General features: G+C 54.1%; 2 protein-coding genes across 5 annotated transcripts in view; one reads left to right on the forward strand and one right to left on the reverse strand.

Annotated features, from left to right (window-relative positions):
* Positions 1-11,333, forward strand: part of CSF1R (colony stimulating factor 1 receptor) — a 29,385-nt gene extending 18,052 nt beyond the window's left edge. Inside the window, exons 11-21 of the mRNA XM_049648028.1 lie at positions 3,320-3,446; positions 3,566-3,670; positions 4,159-4,269; positions 4,865-5,027; positions 7,107-7,198; positions 7,297-7,394; positions 8,315-8,437; positions 8,518-8,629; positions 9,172-9,271; positions 10,137-10,245; positions 10,344-11,333. Of these exons, the coding sequence (XP_049503985.1) occupies positions 3,320-3,446; positions 3,566-3,670; positions 4,159-4,269; positions 4,865-5,027; positions 7,107-7,198; positions 7,297-7,394; positions 8,315-8,437; positions 8,518-8,629; positions 9,172-9,271; positions 10,137-10,245; positions 10,344-10,535 (1,332 nt within the window). The 3' untranslated portion in view covers positions 10,536-11,333. The remainder of the gene's footprint in view (positions 1-3,319; positions 3,447-3,565; positions 3,671-4,158; positions 4,270-4,864; positions 5,028-7,106; positions 7,199-7,296; positions 7,395-8,314; positions 8,438-8,517; positions 8,630-9,171; positions 9,272-10,136; positions 10,246-10,343) is intronic.
* A 161-nt stretch (positions 11,334-11,494) lies between these two features.
* HMGXB3 (HMG-box containing 3) overlaps positions 11,495-19,693 on the reverse strand; it is a 47,164-nt gene continuing 38,965 nt past the window's right edge. For all 4 annotated transcript variants that reach the window (XM_049648027.1, XM_049648023.1, XM_049648025.1 and 1 more), the window contains 5 exons: positions 17,658-17,877; positions 16,681-16,814; positions 15,742-15,858; positions 13,922-14,131; positions 11,495-12,908 (listed from right to left, as the gene is read on the reverse strand). In XM_049648027.1, coding sequence (XP_049503984.1) covers positions 12,441-12,908; positions 13,922-14,131; positions 15,742-15,858; positions 16,681-16,814; positions 17,658-17,877 — 1,149 coding nt within the window. In that variant the 3' untranslated portion in view covers positions 11,495-12,440. The remainder of the gene's footprint in view (positions 12,909-13,921; positions 14,132-15,741; positions 15,859-16,680; positions 16,815-17,657; positions 17,878-19,693) is intronic.

The following is a 19,693-nucleotide window of genomic DNA, read 5'->3' on the forward strand; positions in this document are numbered from 1 at the left end:
GGGCATCTCCTTGACTACACACACACAGCGGGCCCTGCTCGCCCACCTCTATGGACAGGACTTAACTCACTCTTGTGGCCGCCTGTTCCTGAGCAGCTCTGATTATTGTCAACTTCTTCCTTATACGGAGCTGAAAACTGCTCCCAGTGCCCCACAGAGCTGCCTCCTCAGCCCATGACACCCCTGCTGAGATTCCAGAGAAGGGTCCAGTTCCCTCTCCAGCCCTTTCTACCTTGAGCTGTCCAGCGCCCTTGGCCAGTGTTGGTTTGAGGGCACCTTATCTTCTCTCCATGGAACCATTTTTGGAATGTGGAAACACCTCATTTCCCATCCAGGAAACTCAGCTGCCCCCTGAGCCCATCCAAGGCCAAGAAAAGGAGGGCATCCCATGAGACAAGACCTTGAGGGGTCAAGATGGCCTTGGCCTTGCCTCAGGGCCTTCCACCCAATTCCCCTCTGCTTTGCCCCATGGGGTTCTGAGATTTGCCTCTGCACTGAGAATTCAGCCTGGACTAAGGGGTGGCTCTAGCTGGGGGTGGGGGGAAGGGCTGTTTCTGCCTCAGGGCTGAGTCATCGCCTTTCTGGCCCCAGCCAGACCACAGAGGGGCCAAAGGGGGAGGAGGAAAGGTCAGGAGTCAGCAGGCTGGTAGGAGGCACTCAAAGAGGAAAGGATGAGGTAGGGAGGAGTGCAAGCTGGGATTCTGGAGTCAGAACCGACCTCTGGGGACTGGAGGCCTATTGGGGCCGGACAGGAGGGTCTCCAAGGTTTCCAGTGGGACATGTTGAGGTCACTACCTTCCTAAGACAGAGACCATCCAACAGCCCAGAAACAGCAGGCCTAGACAGGGAGGGCCACAGGACTTTGATGTCTCCCTGCCCATCTCAGTCGCCAAGGGGCAGTGGGGGTGAGCCTGGGCCTGGGCCCGCCGCGAGGAATAAGAAACATGGAGCACACTGAGTGTTCAGCTTGGCTGAACGCAGCTCACAGGGGTGCTCAAGGAGCACTCCCTACTCTCTTTGGAACTACTCCCGTTAGCTCTCCCTCCGAGGAGACCCTCTACATAGAAGCCCTGGGGAGCCAAGGTGGCACAGAAGCAGAGGAAGGGATAGGGATGCCTGAGGTGTGGCGGGGAGAGAGCTGTGTCTTCCTCCTGGTAGAGTCTGGGATTCAGAGATCTGTGAGATCCAGCCAGACAACCTCTTCCTCCTGTGATCCCCCTCCCTTTCCCCAATATCCCCTGCCTGGCTGGGGGTGGGGAAGGGAAAGCAGCTCTGGGGAGGGGGCTGACTCAGGCCCAGCTGCATAGGCCAGAAGAAGGAGAAGTGGTGAGGAGGAAAAACAGCTTTGGCCACAGAAGCCCCCTGGGGACGGAAGTGGCCAGGGGAGGTCAAAGAATCCCTTCCCGGCTTTCTCTCCATGTTTTGGTTTGGGGAGGCACCCACATGCAGGGCCTGAATCCTCTGTGCCTCAGGAGGTTCCTCCTTTTGTCCCGTTTCAGACTCTCCTCCCAAGTCACAGCATGGATGTTAAGTTTAGCTATAGTCTCTCTCCTGAATCAGAACCTGGAAGTTCTTCCTTATGTCTCACTGCAGTCTCGTCTCCCAAACTACCATCTGGAAGCTCTCCCTTACAGCTATCTGGAGTCTTTTCTCTTAACCTGATGCAACTTGCAGCCACAGGTTGCCTTCCTCCCCAACACCCACTCACATACCCTTTAGCTCCCCTGGGCTGGGTGACCCGAGAAGGAGTCCAGCGGCTAAGCACAGCCCAGCTGGTCCTTGTCCCCTAGGGCTGACCGGAAAGAGGTGGACTGCTGACCCAAGGCCTCAGTGTCCTCCACCGCCCAAGCCCAGCTTCCACTTTCCACCTAAAGCCCATCTTCCATCAGCACTTCTCCTGGGCACCACCCCCTGGCATGATGCCCCCAAGCAGCTGCCACCCTGGGCAGGAAAGAGAGAGGCAGTCACTCCTCCTCCTAGATCTGGCTCTGCCCTCTCCCTCTCCCTCTAGCTTAAAACAAACACAGTGCAAAGTCTGTGTAAAGACCGGCGTCAAGCCCTCGAGGGCTTCTCATTGCAGCTAGGAGGGAATCCACTCATCCCAGAGCTCAAGACCTTCCTGTCTCTGGAACAGCCCTCACCTCCCTCCAGCCACACGGGCACCGGCCAGTCCCTCGGACTTGCCAGGACTTTGCCCACCTGCAGGCCAATGCATCTGCTATTGACTTTACCTGCAAAGTGCTTCGTCTGCCAGTCACCTGGCTGGTTCCTCCTCAGGCCTTCCCTGCCCTACACCTTCAGTTGCACCTGGCTCTCTCTGTTCCATCATTTTGCTTTATTTTCTTCATGGCACTAGTTGAAAATGTCCTTTCTTTCTTTCTTTCTTTCTTTCTTTCTTTCTTTCTTTCTTTCTTTCTTTGTCTATTTATCTATTTATCTATTTAATTTGAGTTGAATGCCTGTCTTAGCCCCCTGAATGCAAACGCCACAGGGGCAGGGCTTTCTCTTCTTTAATTCTGAATCCGTGGCGTCTGGCACAAATAGGAGTTTGGTGAAATATTTGTCTGGAAATGTTATTCAGCCTTAGAAAGGCAGGAAATTCTGACACACGGGGGAGCCTTGAAGACATTATACTAAGTGAAATAAGCCAGTCACAAAAGGACACATACTGTGTGATTCCAACTAAATGAGGTACTTAGAGTAGGCAGATTCAAGGGATACGTGGCCCGGGGCTCAGGGGAGGTAGGAAAGGGGAGCTGCTTAATGAGTAAGGAGTTTTAGTTGTGCAAGGTGAAAAGAATTCTGGAGACTGGTTGCATAACAATGGGAATGAACATTACTGAAATGTACACTCAAATAATGAGAATGAGAAATTTGAGATGATAAATTTTCTGTTGTATGCATCTTGCCACAATTAAAAATAAACCCAGACACTATTTGGATGGGAGGATGGGGGGATGGATGCATGGACGGACGGACATACTTCAAGGTCCTCCCACCCTCCTGGCTCGAGAATTACCAAGTTATCAAAGCTGTCAAGGCTCTCAGAGGTGACCCTGCTCACATCTTTCAGTGCACAGGTGGGGAAAACCAAGGCTTAGAGAAAGGCAGGTCACATGGTGAGGCCAAACCAGTCAAGGACGGGGCTCTCAGTGCCTTGGACATGGGATGACCTGGGCCCTCTCACCACATCTCAGGCCACCCCTGCCTCCTCCCACCATGCCTTGGGACTGTCCACACCCCCTGCTCTTGGGGGTTGGGGATGAGATCCCACATCTGCCTGCAGGCCTGGTTGACTTTCCCCCCTCTTCCTCTGCAGAAGCCCAAGTACCAGGTGCGCTGGAAGATCATCGAGAGCTACGAGGGCAACAGCTACACCTTCATCGACCCCACCCAGCTGCCCTACAATGAGAAGTGGGAGTTCCCCCGAAACAACCTGCAGTTTGGTGAGATGAGGTCTTGGCACCCATCACGCATACATTGCAGGAGCCTATGAGCCCTTTGTCGGTGGGGACCTAAGGAGACTCTGTGTGTGTGTGTGTGTACATGTGTGTGTGTGTGGCAGGTAAGACTCTTGGAGCCGGTGCCTTCGGGAAGGTGGTAGAGGCCACAGCCTTTGGTCTGGGCAAGGAAGATGCCGTCCTGAAGGTGGCTGTGAAGATGCTGAAGTGTGAGTAAGGGGCAGGGGCTTCGGGAATCTGGGGGAGCGGGTAGGAGCCCATGTACCTTGGGGAGGGGCTGCCCTGCCATGAGAGACACATTTTTGGCCTATGACAGCCTGGGGGACAGGGCCTGGGATTGGGGGCAAGGACTCTTGGCTTCTTGAGTGAGCCCCAGCCTCCCCTTAGCTCCTGGGTGTGGAGGGGCTCTTTGGAGCCCCAAAGAGGCTAGGGTGCACAGAGGCCACCCTGGGCCACGGCCTGGCCACAGCTTGGCTGCCTGCCACTCGAGAGCAGCTCAGTGACAGGCCATCTCTCCTCTCTCCCTCCCTAACTCCTATCTGTGTGCCCGCATTTCTCCTCTTCCCTCTTTCGGTCACTGGTCACTCTGGGGCCCTGGGTACGCCCTGCTTGCTCTCCTGGGTGTCTCCCATCTGTCCGTGTGGCTCTGTATGTCCTGCCCTTCCCCATCTATGGGACCTGTGGCTCCATCTCCCAGCCACTGCTCATGCAGATGAGAAGGAGGCCCTCATGTCAGAACTGAAGATCATGAGTCACCTGGGCCAACACGAGAACATAGTCAACCTTCTGGGAGCCTGTACCCACGGAGGTGAGGGGTCCTGGCAGGCATCGGGGCCCATGGCCACCCCACCCCATCTTCCCATCTCCCCCAAGTTCTGGAAGGATCCCTATCTATCTCAGCATTCCTCAAATCCCCACACCAGGTGCCTGGATGGGTCAGAAGCTGTTTATGAATGATAGATAGTTCTGGGAGCTCTGATCAGTGGCTCTCAGACTTTGGTGGGTATCAGAGTCAGCCAGAGAGGGGAATAAGAGTGCAGGTCCCCAGGCCCTGCTGCAGGGAGTCTGATTCCGGGGGTCCGGAGGGAAGATCCCACCCAAAGACACTTGGACATTCACCACAGGGTCCACAGAGGTGCCCCAGGGCCTTGACCTCTACGGAACTGTCACAGATATCCTTTGAAGAAGGAATTCTACTACGGTTTTTTGAGATTCCTCTGCTTTAGACAGATGGGGTTACTGAGGCAAAGGAAGCAGAAAAAGCTGCTCACAGTCAGTCAGGATTAGAACTCAGGGCTCTTGAATCCCCATTCCAGGGTGTCCTGTTGCCCTACCCCATGTCTGTTCACACGGGGGTGGGGAGGATAAGGAGTGCACTTACCCCACTCTCTTGGCTGCTCTAGGCCCTGTTCTGGTCATCACTGAGTACTGTTGCTACGGCGACCTGCTCAACTTCCTGCGAAGGCAGGCTGAGGCCATGCTGGGCCCCAGCCTGAGTGTGGGCCAGGACCCCGAGGCAGGCGCTGGCTACAAGAACATCCACCTGGAGAAGAAATATGTTCGCAGGTAGTACCCTGGCAAAGGACAGGAAAGAGGCTGGGACTGGGAGGAAGCCCCAGGGTCTGTCCCTAAAGTGAACTCAGGCTTCGGTGGCTGTGTGGCCCTCACGTTCCACGGGGAGTAGTCACCCCAGCTTCTGTGGGCTAACTCAGTTTTTCTACTACTTATTTCTGTCATCCAACAAATAATTGAGGGCCTACTATGTTCTAGGAGCATGTTGGGCAAAGACGGGTGACTCATAGTCTGGTGGAGACAGGCGTTAATGGTATCGTCACTTGAATGTACGTAAAAGGTCAGCCAAGATCCGTTCAGGGCTCTAGCAAGAGATGGGCAGATCTTGGGGGTAATGGCCCTGTTTTTCCCATGCCGTCAGGGGCTGCAGAGCACCTGGACAGAGTCTGTTCGTTGTTGGCTGAGAAGGGGCAAAACAGTCTGTGGCCAGGTCCCTGATCTACTTGGGCCTCGGTTTCTCCAGGCAAGCCATTGGGGGATTGAGCCTCTCAGAGACTTTCCGTCTCCGTTATTCTGTACTGCTGTGATTCCTGGAAGCCACTCAGAGACAAATGGACAAAGCCACATGGGGAACCAGAGAGAGGAAGTGGCCAGTTTCATGTCACACATGAGTCAGGGGCAGAGGCGGAGCCTGGGCTCGGATTCTGCTCCCTTGACTCCTGGTCCAGTGCTCACCTGAGCCACAGTGGTGTCCTGGAAGTCTCAGTCTTGGGGGTTGTGGGGCCTCAGGGCCAGGCTGCTGAGACAGGATCAGAACAAGAAGGGTGTACAATGAACCCCTATTTTAGCCACTTTCAGCTGCCAAGCTTGGGGAGGCAAAAGGGGAAGGAGGCCATTTAACTCCATCCAGTATCCTCGAATAGGAGGGCTGGCAGGATCTGCTTCCTCTTCTGATTCTCTGACACCCCTCTGAAAGGGCGGCTCACACTGGGCCTCTGCAGGCTGGAACCTCAGGCCAGGTCAAATAAAAATGAGAACTAAAGTGAAGTATTAACTTCTTATCTTCAAATGTGCAGATGGGGAAAGGATTCATACAGTGGGGTCACTTCAAGGGCAAATGGCATGGGAACCAATCCTGCCAACGGGTTCCCAGGCTAGAAGTATAGTTTCTAGACCAGGGGAGGGGATGGTTTTGCCACGGTCAGAGCATAGATAAGACACTCCCTTCTCTTTCTGGGAACACTAGAGTATGGGCATGGTCAAGGTGCGCATCTCCATCGCAGAGGGGACAGGAAAGGGAGACGGCCAGAAATCACACCTGTTAGAATACTAGAAACAGTAGTGGTTATTCAATCTAGAGAAGTGCTTCTCCAACCTACCTACGACTGAAAGCCTATGCTCACAGCCATCACCTAAGAGCTGTTAGAGACACAGCTCGGGCCCGCCAGACCTGCTGAATCAGAATCAGCATTTAGATGAGACTGCCCAGGTGACTCCTACACTCATGAATTACAGTTTAGGAAGCCCTCCTCTAGACCAGAGGCCTCCGCTCAGGCTGCACACAGGAACTGCCTGGAGAGGTTTCAAAGTGTGAATGACTGGGTTTCACCCCTAATTTCTGAGGTGTTCTGGGCATGGGGAGAGTTGACAACTCCCCAGGTGGTTGAATGTGAAGCTGGCCAGTGGTGAGAGCCACTGTCCAGGCGGGGAAGGCTCAAAGAAGGGGCCCTAGAATATCCTCAAATCCCTGCAGGGCTGTTATGGGAAAAGGGAGCCTACTTCTGTGTGGCCCTTGAGGGCAGAGCAAGGACCAGCAGGAGGAAAATCCCAGGGGCAGACTGGCATTAGGAAAAGTGCAGAACTTTGTAATAGGCAGAGAGCTGCCCAAAGACAGAACAAATTGTAAGCTTCCTCCCTGGGATGGCCAAGCAGGGATCAATGATCGCTTACACAGAATGTGGTGGCAGTTGGGGTTGGGGGGGTTCCTTGTCAGAAAGGGATGTTCGAGTTGACCTTGAGGTCCCTGCCCTTCCCTGCTGATTGGAGAGGACACGGGGAGCTGGAGGCCAAGGCCCGTGCTGGTTAGTATAGCAATGGGGACCTACCCACCCCCACATCCTTTTTCCTATATAGAGACAGCGGTTTCTCCAGTCAGGGTGTAGACACCTATGTGGAGATGAGGCCTGTCTCCACTTCTTCTTCAAACGACTCCTTCTCTGAAGAAGGTGAGGAGGCGCTGGGTGGCAGGTGCGGAGGGCGGAGGACAGGGGCCGCTGGGGGCTGGGGTGTGGTGGGGCTGCCCTGACACCTCTCCCCACACCAGACCTGGGCAAGGAGGACGGGAGGCCACTGGAGCTACGGGACCTGCTCCACTTCTCGAGCCAGGTGGCCCAGGGGATGGCCTTCCTTGCCTCTAAGAACGTGAGTTGGAAACTGGGTCCAAATGTGGTCATCCAGGGAGGTGGGAGGTGGCTGAACCCCCACATCTCCCGTGAGGCTGGGTGATTAAGGATGAAGGGGAGGAAAGGGGAGCACGTGGTGAAGACAAGGAGGAGCCAGGGTGCCAGAGAGCAAGTGGGCAGCTGCCACACAGCCTCTAGGGGTGAGTGGGAGAAACCCATGCCTGAAGAGTTCCTCAAACTCAGGACGGTGAGGGCCCCAGCCTGAGCAGACCTGTTTCCCTGGGGTGCAGCAGGCCACGGAGGACCCCGTTTCCAAGAACAGGCCTTATTCCTTCAGTTTTGGTCAACAGCGTGAACAAGACGACTATGTCCTCTTGTGAAGCACACGGTCTCATGGGGCCGATAAAGGAAGCTCCCTGAGTTGTCGTGAGGGTAGGAGATGATGTGTACAATATGCCCAACTCAGGAGGTTCCCAGCAGGTGGGGGCTGTGACCGCCCCCCTCACAGCAGATTTGGGAGGGCAAAACAGGGTTACGGTGTGTGCAGATGCTTAGGGAAGAGCCTGGCACGGTCGGGCCCTGAAGGGGCAGCTGCTATTATCAGCAGCCGGTGGGGTCAGAGGCTGTTTCCAGCACCAGGGCTCATAGCTGCTGAGCACAAGCGGGTCGCCTGGCTCTGAGTCAGCTCCCACTGCTCAGGCCCAGTGGGCCACAGTGATGGTGGTTTCTAAACACCCAACTTTCCAGCCATATGAAACTTCCTCAGACCTGGATCTTGGTAGCAGGTAGGGATGGGAGCCAGGGTACAGGACCAAAACTGATGCTCACTCCCTCGACGAGGAGCCCAAGGCATTCTGGGGGGACCCTGGCTGTTCCCCCTGCACCTCAGGCTCAAGTGGGGGATGGGCCGAGACTAACTCTGCAAGTACTTTCTGTCAGTGCATCCACCGGGACGTGGCGGCCCGAAACGTCCTGCTGACCAGTGGGCGTGTGGCCAAGATTGGGGACTTCGGGCTGGCTAGGGACATCATGAATGACTCCAACTACATCGTCAAGGGCAATGTGAGTGCTGGGGAGGGTGGGCCGGGCTGGGGAGGGGGCAGTGAGCCAGGGTCCGAGGTGACCGGGGTCTTCCGTGCCAGGCCCGCCTGCCTGTGAAGTGGATGGCTCCGGAGAGCATCTTTGACTGTGTCTACACGGTTCAGAGCGACGTCTGGTCCTATGGCATCTTACTCTGGGAAATCTTCTCACTCGGTAAGCCACTGGGCCAGTGCAGGCTCAGCCTGGGGCTGACCCGTGTTTGGTTACCATGGTGTCCTATACCTCACGAAGGATGCCAGCCAAGAGTGTTTGCTGCCCAGGGCAGAGGAAAGGCTGGTGGGAGTGAAGTGACGGGCAAAGCGTCTGAAAACCAAGCAGTGCAGCTCCCGTGTGGGCCGGGCAGATGCTCCATGCTGCCAGGCATTCCTTCTGGGCTGTTCCTTCATCTGCCTGCCAGTGCAGTTGCTGCTTCCTCAGATGAAGTTTTCCCTCCTTGTCTTAAGTGTGCACATCTCACTTCTGGAGTGCTAGGCACAGAGACTTGGGCTAAGCCCTTCAGCGAGCTCCTGTAACCTTTTATTCCAAGCCTGTGCTGGAATTCTTTGTGTGGTGTGATGAGGCCGGGGTGAATTTCACTGAAATTCCCAAATTTCACTGAAGCCTATGCCTACTGTAACTCTTATGTAGGTGTGGGTGTGGGGGCAGGTGAACGTGAGCCCCGAGCATGGGCTCCTACGTGCTCTTGGCCTTTGCAGGGCTGAACCCCTACCCTGGCATCCTGGTGAACAGCAAGTTCTACAAACTGGTGAAGGATGGATACCAAATGGCCCAGCCTGCATTCGCCCCAAAGAACATGTAAGTGAGAGACCCCAGGGAGAAGAGAGGACTCCCCAGGCTTTGGCTGAAGGGGATGGAAAGGTGTGTGGTCCTAGTCTCTCCCTGTCCACAGTGTTCCAGGGCCAGGCTTCATCTCCCCCACAGTGGGCCAAAACAAGCCCATTTTAGGGAGTGCGGGATTTCCGCTGGTTTCCAAGTAGCTGTTCTCAGAGGTCTCTTAAATGGGACTGGTGCTAACTCAAATGATAGACTTTGAAGTCAGACTCTATTATTATGTCGAGGCAGACTCTTCTCATTTCTTATCTTGGCTCTCTGTGGTGTCAGCCACTCCTTCACTGTGTAACCAGCCAGCCTGCAATGCAGCCTCCTAACCACCTCGCTACAGCTGGCCCACCAAGAATTGCCACCTCCCTACCCTCGCCACGGCCTTTCCGTGGGCCGGCAGGCCGTGAACTCGCCCAGCACACCTTTCCCCAGCCACTCTCGACACAGCCGCTCCCGCGTCTGGCCAGGCACTTGTGGCCGGCTCACTGCCATGTTCGTCTTTTGTTACAGTCATCTCAGCCCACCTCTCAGACCTACCTGCAGGCAGCGGGAGTGCCCCTTCTCAGTTCTAGGAGCCTGGGCAAGATAGCATCTCTGAGTTTTTTCTCCCCTCAGCTGTCAAATGGGCGTGATGAAAATAGCTTCCAAGGGTTACTGGGGAGATTAAATGAGATAATGCATATCAAGGACTTAGCACAGGCCTTGTGTCAGGCACACTTTTCACTAGGTTTCAGGACCTCTGCTGGGCAAGACTGTAAGGGTGTGTGTGCATGTGCCCAAGTGTGCATGTGTGCATATTGGATCCCCAGACCCACGGGCAGCTTCTGTCCTACCTTAGATATAGCATCATGCAGGCCTGCTGGGCCCTGGAGCCCACCCGCAGACCCACGTTCCAGCAGATCTGCTCCCTCCTCCAGAAGCAGGCCCAAGAGGACAGGAGAGTGCCGGTGAGTGGGGCTGGCCTCAGGATGGGTGGCTGGCTCCAGCAGGGCCAGGCTGGGCCTGAGAGGTCAGGACTGACCACCCCTGACTCTCCCACCCTCAGAACTACACCAACTTGCCAAGCAGCAGCAGCAGCAGCAGCAGCAGCAGCAGCAGCAGCAGCTGCCGCACTGGCAGTGGCGGTGGCAGCAGTAGTGAGCCCGAGGAGGAGAGCTCTAGCGAGCACCTGGCCTGCTGTGAGCAGGGGGATATCGCCCAGCCCCTGCTGCAGCCCAACAACTACCAGTTCTGCTGAGGGGACAACAGGGAAGCGCCGCTTTCCCCTTCCTCCAAGCTTCAACTCCTCCGTGGATGGGGCACCACGGGGAGAACCTACAGACTCTGCCCTTGGTCATTTCACTCAACAGCCCAGCCCAGCTCTGAAACTCAGGAACGTGAGATCCACGGGGGTCTCGGGAGGACCCCGCTTCCAGGGCCTGGGCCATCACTGCCAATCAGGGGCTAGGGCTGAGCCCCCCACCCCGCCCACTGTTCTCAATGCTATGGCCTCATGTTTGCTATGCCGACTGGGAGAACCCCCAGCTCACTCTCTTAACCTTGTTCTGACTTCCAGGAACCCCTTTCCCTAACTCCCTTGTCTCACTGGAAATGGACTGATTTTATGGCCATGAAGTGCCCTAACATTGAGAAGACAAGGCTCCTTAGGCCTTGGCAGAGGACCCCCCCTGTAGCCAAGTGAAACGGCAAGAGCAGACAGGTGCTCAGAGACTGTGCCTGGCCCAGTGCCTCAGAGCAGGGGGGGGGGGGGGGGGGCTCTTTTGTAAGAATGAACTGTACCTCCTAGTCCCTGCCCTTTGGCCTTCTCTCTACAGCCCCACCCTCCCTGGATCTGGTCCCTAGAACGAGCCAGGTGGCAGCTAAAAGTTCGGGGTTCTGCCCCCCCCCCCCCACCCTGTCGTTCTGAGCTGGAAGGCAGGGGACCCGTGTGGCTGGCCACACCAAGCAAGCAGCACACACTCCGACAAGCTGACTCCTCTTAACTAACAGTCACGCTGCGGGACATCTCTGTCATTAAACTAACAGCATTAACACAGCTGGCCTCTGGTTCTTTGTGCCACACGAGGGCCTGCGGATTCCCTGGGACCTCCTTCCATCCTTCTTCATGTCCAGTGACCAGCTCAGCACCTTGGTCGTTCAACCACACTGTGCCCCACACAAGGAGCGTGGAATTGATTCTTGCTTCACCAAAACAGATAATTTAATAAATTTTATTCTTGGCAGGGGAAGGAGGGGAAAAAAGCCACCTACTCCACTCCTCTCAATAAATTAAATAACACACGGCCAATTCCCGTGCCCTAAGCAAACCTTAGGCACTTGAGCCAGTCCCGCTGTTTCCTTATGGCCCAGTCTGCTTCCCCTTCACAGAAGGGAGTTTTTCCTACTGCCGCCAGGTTATGTCATGCCAGTGGGCCACATCCCTTCTGTGGTGAGGATCCAGGGCCCAGGAAGGATGTGGGGTGCAGCAGCAGTGGCCAGGGAAAGGAGGAAGGGGGTCCTCTTCCTTAAAGCTCAGGGCAGAGAAGACAGTCCTGGAAGAGAGCGGTGGCTGTTTCTCCTTCCTCAGCTTCCCCCAAATCTGGGTGCAGGAAGAGTAGGAAGGAAATGCATCCCTCCTCTGGGAAAATCAAGAGCCCAAAGGGACCCCTAGAGCTAATGAGGCCCCAAAGGCCCCCAAGTCAAAGGCAACAGGCTAAAAGGAAGTTGTGTGGCCACAGGGGCTGGAAAGAGCGTTCCCTGGGGTGGGAAGAGCTACCTCAGTGGCCTTCCCCCCCGGAAGGCCGGACTCCGCTTCAGCCCACCCCAGGACCTCGACCCAGACCCGCAGCAGGCCCCAGGGAAGCCATCCGCTACCAGCATTCTCTCAGCCTCCGTTCCCCTCTGTTGAACATCCTAGTCCCCTAAGTGCTCTCTGGGGCTAGTAAGGAGTGTCCTGGTGCTTCTCCTGACCCCCAGGAGATTGAGAACCATGGCTCCCGTGCCCCACCATGCTCAGGAAAGGGAAGCTCTTTGGTCAGTCCCAGCATCAGAGGCCTCCCCAAAGGTGAACATTCCCGCCGGTTCCCTGGATGGATCTGCCTTGGGCAAGGGCCTCACTATGGCTTGAGATGGTGCAGTCCCTGTCCCGGTGCAAGAGCCTGGCTTATACTGTCACTGCAGCCACCTCCTCTTCCTCACCCTCTTCCTCAGCCTCTGTCTTGATCTGAGCAACCCCAAGGCGGTAGAGGGTGTCGCGGATGACCACCTCGCCAGGCTGGCAGCTCTGCACGATGTCATGGATCTGCCGGTTGACGATTTCGCGGCTGGTGAGGAAGTCCATGAGGCGGTTATAGAGGTAATAGTGGGTGGCATTGTCAAAGGCAATGGGCCGCTGGCGGACACTGTTTGGTTTGCTGTCTGCAATGGAGGCCAGGATGGATGCGTAGGGTGCTAACTCAGGGCATAGGGCTGAAGAGTGGTGCCCGGTACTGGGGTCACCAAGACTGGACTGTGTGTCTATATGGACGATGTGCCGTGCGGCAGTCTTGGTGGCTGGGTGCTGGACAGAGTGCTCAGCCTCCATCACGTCCACAGTATAATGCTGGTCCAAGAGCTCTGGGCAGGATACGCTCTAGAGGAGAGAGAAGAAACCACTCTGACATGAGGGAATGACTGAGGCAGAAGCTGTGTGGTGGGGGAGAATGAAGGCTGTGGGGTCAGTCAGCCCAGTAAACCCTCACGTCTCCACATATGCCTACATCTCCTGGGGCAAGTCCCCTCTCTTCTTCCTCAGTGCCTCTGTCTCCTCGTGAGGACAGGGACAGCAACAGAGGCCACCTCCCAGAACAGATGTTGGATTACCTGAGCTGTTATCACTTACTACTGTGCCTAGTCAATTCAGGCTGGGGCTGCGGGGAGTGGGGAGAAGGGGGCCCTTGCTGAGGCTCAGTCGCCTTTCGGCAGTGCCCAGCACAAGCTCGCAGAGCCAGTGAGTCCCAGGGAATAAGGAAAAGATGAATGATGACAATGATGTCCCCCTTTTTCCTGTTGCCGGTCCTAACATGTCTTCCAGCAAAGGGCACATGTGTCTGGTAAGAATCACTGCCTGGTTCAAAGCACCAAGAAGCAGAGACAAGGGCTCTGCCTCTAATCTGCTTTTGTGACCCTGGATAAGTCCACCTCCCCTCTCTGGACCTTACTCTACCCTTTTAGTAAGAAGAGTAGATTGGATACGACCGGTGTTTTCTAAGCCTCTGTACCTCTAGATCATAACAGGTATGCCATGCGGTATATTCGTGGTCAAATCCAACACCTGGCTGGTCTGGGTCTTTAGTACACCAACACGCATGATGTCTCCAAAAAGCGGCAATTTTCTAGGCTTATCTGGAGGGCAACTCCTTTGACTCCAAAATATCTGTGTTTGGGACATCCTGGGCACTCCTCAGTGACATGCTGTGGCCTCACATGTACAGGGGTTGGTCAGTAAAAATTTGTGGAGTACATGCTGGTTCAGAGCATCAAAACAAAATAGTAGTGGAGACAAAGGATGCCGGAGACGGTTCCCGTAAGGCCTTCCCAAAGAACCAGGAGGTGAAACATGGTGAGTCTGCGGGATTTATTCCAGTTCCTCAGAAGGGAACTCACCACAGGTGGCTCCGCAGGACTAGAGAAGCAGCCCTGGTTCCTCCCCCACATCTGGTTGGTCAGCTCTGGGTAGCAGAGGTCAGCACACAGGGCCACTGGTGTGGCCATGTCTACCACGTAGACAGGTGGCCAATGGCGGGAAGAGACCAGCAGATCCACATGGTCGCGGGCACTTTCGCCCCGCACGAGATACTTGGAGCCACAGATCACCTGGGCAGGGAGATGGGAGGACACAGCACAGCCAATCAGCAGACAGACTGAGTTGAGTCTTCACTGCCTTCTTCCCAGGAATAATCAGGTTTTGTGACTAAAGCCATGGCCGTCCTGCCAGAGCCCGTCACATCCTGCTTCCTACTTCTGTCCCTAATTGAAGTTGTTAGTTCGTCCCCGACTTCCTGAGAGAATAGCTGGGACCATTTGGTCTTCAACTGAGGCTGAGAGGCCCCAAGGGCATCTGCTCTAAACCCCACCCTCCACACTAACAAGCACTGTCAAGTCCAGTGGCTCCGATTCCCAGCCACACAGCACCAGCAGCTAACAGCTGGTTCAAGATGGAGGTTCCAGGGCCCCACTCCAAACCTAAGGAATTAACCTCTGGGGGTGGGGCCTGAGCATCTGTATTTTGAGCAGCTCTCCAGCAGACCCGGATATGCTGCCCAATGTTAACCAGGAAACATCTCCACCAACAGGGCCCCCCGCCCCCAGATGCCATTTCATTGCTGAAGAGCTCTGTGTACAGTGGGGAATCCTGCATCTGCCTCCACCTCCCTACCTTCACCCCTACCAGTCCTGGCTATCACCTCCTAGTAACCCTGCTCGCCTATCACAGCCCTGAGCTCTGCAGCTCTCACAGCCCTGTGTGGTCAAATGCTTCCCACGAGACAGTCCCCAGTCACATGAGCACAGTCCTCTGAGCAGGCTCTGTTCTGCCAGGGAGAGGCATCAAGTCTGCCCTTCAGACGCAGCTTTTGTCAAAGAAGCTGATAATCGGATTCTCTGTGGCTAGCCAGTCGCCACGTCCGCTCACACACCTGAATTAACTGAAGGCTGTGCTGGCAATCTCTGCCCTGTTTAAGTACTTGTTCAAGGGGTTTTCAACCCCAGCGTCTTCCTTGGCCAGCTTTGTCATATGGCGTGCAACCTTCCCAGAGTCATCCCAGTGTCTACCCTGTTCAGGCTCTACAGACATAAGGCGTGCTCTTCTTAAACCAAAATCTGAACTACGGCCTCCCCAGTTCCCACTCAGAACTGTCCAGTGGGCCCTTCATCACTCTCAGAAGGAAACCCAGACTGCTGCTGTGGCCTACAAAGCTCTACATGATCTGGCCTCTGGTGACCCTTCCAACCTTCCTCCTCTGGGCTCACTAGGCTTCCCCATTCAGGACTTAGCGGTCAACCCCTCCCTCTGCTGGAACATTACTTCCACAGCTTATCACTGGCTGCTCCAGACAGCAGGTCCCTCTCTGTTATCTTCTATCTCAGGTCTCGTCTAGTTCCTTCAGAGCTAGTGCCATATGCCATGGTGGCTTTATTTCCCCTCTAGAATGAGGTCATCTAGTGGAGGAATGACATCTTCGGCGCTCACCTCTGAATCCTCAACAGCTATGCAGGGCCAGCATGTGGAAAGGGGATTAATCCTCATTGGTGACGATGCAGGCTCCCTTCCTAGTGCAAATGCTGGCACTGACCCCTAAGGAGCTACTCCGCAGGCTGCCCAGTGACCTAAGCGCCAGCTCCCACAGGATGAGCTGGATCAACCAGATTCCCTGTGTGGACAATCTGGTGTGGACAAATTCACAGTATCTTTCTTATCCTCTTACCTGATGGGGGCACACCTTGTAGATTTTACCCCCTGTGAGATGAGGTGGGGGCTGTCTAACTCTGGTTCCATTCTGTACAGATTCATAGAGGGCCAACAAGGAGAAGCAGAGCTGTTCCTGGAGCAAGACAAGATTAAAAACAGAGCAGTAAATGCTAAGGGACCAGGCCTGGTGTGCAGCACCAAATGCTCACTTCAATATCCAAAGCAAAAGAATAAACTGTCAAGGCCAGAGTGGGCCTTGGAGCCTCCCTAGCCCAAAGTCCTCTGAGGGCCGTGAAAGGACCAGGTCACAGACAGAGCCAGCCAGAATGACCAAAGTGCCAGACTCTTGAAGCCTGGAGTCTTCCTACTTTTTACAGGGCAGGGAATGCTTCAAAAAAAGCTAATATTTGAGTCTGAACTTGAAGAAAGCGTAACATTTTCAACAGCATATTAGTATTAAAAAAAGGAAATAATACATGCATAAAACACACACATTCACATATACGTGTGCACGCACGCACACATGCACACACACACTGTCTCTCTTCATGCATGTAACAGCATTCATTTTCTAAGAGCCAGGAGAGGTGATAACCACATACTGCAAAGTGCCTCCCTTACAACAATTTCATGGGTTGGTAGTTTGGTTATTTCCACTTTGTAAACCAGGAAAATGAGGCTGAGAAACGTAGGGGAGCTTATCCAAGATCACGCCCAGTAAGTGGGAGAGCCAGGATTCCTGACCCCAGAGTCTGGGCCCACAGAGGAACTGACTGGAAGCAAAGGCCTCCCATTCCTGTTATGCTCTGGCTGTGGACCACATCCCAGGCCTCCCTGACTGCCCGCACCTTCTGTCCGGTGAAGGCACTTGTCACAGGTGCTCATCTCTTTGCCCAGAAAGGGCAGCCAGCCTGCTCGCAAAGTCCCTATCTGCACTGCCACCCTCGACACTCACCTTGGAGTCTTCTGTCCCAAAGGGGATGCCACACTGCCTCAGCAGGTGCCGTAGCTCCTCCTCACTGTAGGAGCCAATCTCCTCAAGCTTGCAGGTGCCCTCGTGGAGTAGCCTCACCAAGGCACTGCCATGGCCTGCAAGAGACAGCCCTGTTAAAGGGGGGGTGGGGGGGCTGCTGCCAGCCAACAGAGGTCACGGGTAGCCCCTCATGTGTGAGGATGAGAAGAGGGGCGGGGGAGACGAGGCCTAAGTACAGCAGGCGGTGGAAGCAGGCTCTGCCCCAAGCACTGCCCCGGGTGCTGGAGGAGGTGGACTCAAAGAAGGTCTTATAACTTCTGGAGATATTTGAAGTCTCTCAGAACCGGCTTTCTACCCTTGAACATGTAGGGAAGAGATTCAGTAGAGTGCCCTCAAAGAACCCCAAAATGGGTATTTAAGAATCAAGATCTCAGGTGCTTACCACAAGGGCAGCAGCAGATGAGCAGTAGCGCTCATTTCAAGAACACTCTCTGTACATTGTGTTCCTGAACCTGCCTGGCCAACAGAGAACTATGTGGAGGTCTTAGAAAAGAAAACCAGTTTCTGGGTCTTGAAACAGTAAACATGAGGTGAGACCTCAGCAACTAATGTTAGGAAGCAATGTTTGAGAACCAGCCGATCACAACGTATTAAAATACTTTTAAGATCATCTGAGGTCACGTCCAGAATTTAAAAAATGAAATAAAATAGGAAATGTATTCCACTTGGTAAGGAAAAGTACTGTTTTGTGAAAGTTGGCTGGCAGCTCTCCAAAATTCTGCACCATGACTTTAATCTCTAGGGAATTTTGTCACAGATTGTCACTATCTTTCTCCAAAGAGCCCTCTAGGCGAGCCTGCCCATCGCACCGCCCCCGCCCCCCACTTATGCTGTCTGACCATGAAAATGTTCCAGACTCTGGACTGGGCCCTCCCCTGACCTGAGTCAGGTGATCTCACCAGGTACTGGCTGCACATCCAGGTTTTTGTCTTTCTCAGTGTTGACGACCACAGCTCCTCTCATGAGCGGTGGAAAGAAGGGGGCAATAACAGACGCATCAAACTTGGTGATAGGGATGCTGGCAGGGAAGGCCACCTGCTCAATCACCTCTGTCTCCATTGTGGCCCAAAAGTCCTCCACGTTTACCTCACTAGGGCCCAAGAACTCGGGCCAGGTGAACTAAAAGATAAGGATAAAAATGATCAAACTGTAGGAGCCACAGAGTATTAGCAACAGAACAGCCCCCCTTCTTGATACACTCCGGACAACAAAAGTGGGGGGCGGGGGGGGGGCGCATCTGACGGCCATGCACGGCCAGGGGACCCCCAGATCTGACATCTTAGTACCCAACTGCCTTTTGGCTGCATTCCTCTCTCCCATACTACAGCACTCCCCAACACCCGAACAATCCTATGTCCCTTCTGCATCCATCTATAGTCCAGTCCTCTCCCTGACTCGCAAGGAAAGGGGGACTACCACTGACTACCCACTATGTGCTGGACACTGATTACTGCTCTGTAAGTCTGGGAGTCTGTCTGAGGTGACACTAGTGCAGTAAGGGGCAGAGTAAGAATGCGAACAAAGGTCCAGTTCCAAAGCCTAAGCCTTGTGTTCCTGCCACCCAGGGCGCTAGTGCACGCTGCGAGCAAAGAGCACAGATGTCCCACCACACTTTACAGCTACTGAGCCCACCCTCTCCACAAAACAAGGGGATGAGAAATGCCAGCTGACTGTGCTGCTGTGTGTGCAAACTGATGTGGTGACTGTCATCAGTCCAGACGGTCTTCCTCTATACAGTCCCTGAGGGGAGAGGCCACCAGACAGTCTCCTCAGGGACAAATGCAAATTTAAGTTCTGTTCAGTAACTTCTTGTTCCACTTCCCTGACATCAGAAGAGCCTCCACCTGCTTCCCCCACACATCCGTCACACCACCCTGCACACACAAAAGGGAGAATAAAGGAAGTCCTGGTCTCTAGAAAGAAATACCCAGTACCACAGAAGAGAAGAGATGCCTATACTGAGAGTGAAGGGAATTCTACGCCATTCTCTGAGAAAAAGCCTTGATCTGACAAAGCAGGTACCAGGCAGGTCTACGAGACTTAAGCTCTGCAGGGAGGTGGGCATCTGTTTACTTCTGGAAACCAAATGGTCTCCGAAGCCAGATGTGTTTAAAAACAAAAAACAAGAACAACAACAACAACAACAAAAATTGGAGCTCAGGGTCCCAGGAGTGAGCACAGCAGTGCTTACAAACTCAGACTCCGGAGTCAGACAGCCAACACCAAACTCCAGTTCTACCCCTCCTGACAGGGTGAGCTTGGACAAAACCCCTGGGCTTCGGTCCCTTCATCTATAAAAATCTCACAGGCTTGGAGAAGTAAGTCCTATAATAAAGCACTGAGCAGAGCCAAAGAACTTGGCAAACGCAGTAACATGCTCAATAAACCCTAGCTGCATTACTATTAACACTACACTATATATAATACCATGAGATCAACAGATCCGAGGAAGTTTGGCAATAGCCTCTTGATGACATAACACACAACAGCAAAATTTTTTTTATAGTTTACTTTATCTACAAACAACACTTACAGGACTCCAGGAAGCACTATGCTTACGTTCATATGTCTTGTTATGTACCACCATCCTTCAAAGGAATACGTAATCAAAATATATGCTTTTTTTTTTTTTTTAATTGGGAAGAAACAGAGGCATGTGCATTAAATCCCTAATAGGCTCAGCTGGCCATGCCAAAATGCACCCAAGCTTTTCTCGAGAGGGCCCGCACCCACCCCTGGTAGAGAACAGATGAGCTGAAGGTCCAGTGCCTCAACAGACACTTCACGTTGCAAGTTCAAGGATGGGGAGCTCACACCCCACCACTACGCTACTGCTAGCCTACTCACAGGCATGCAGACCAGACCTCTCAGCATGATCGTGGGAGAGAGTTCAGGAACCTATGGGATTTTTTGAAACACCACGTAACCAGGTTAA

Source organism: Panthera uncia, assembly GCF_023721935.1.
Source record: "Panthera uncia isolate 11264 chromosome A1 unlocalized genomic scaffold, Puncia_PCG_1.0 HiC_scaffold_17, whole genome shotgun sequence".
NCBI classification, from domain to species: Eukaryota; Metazoa; Chordata; class Mammalia; order Carnivora; family Felidae; genus Panthera; species Panthera uncia.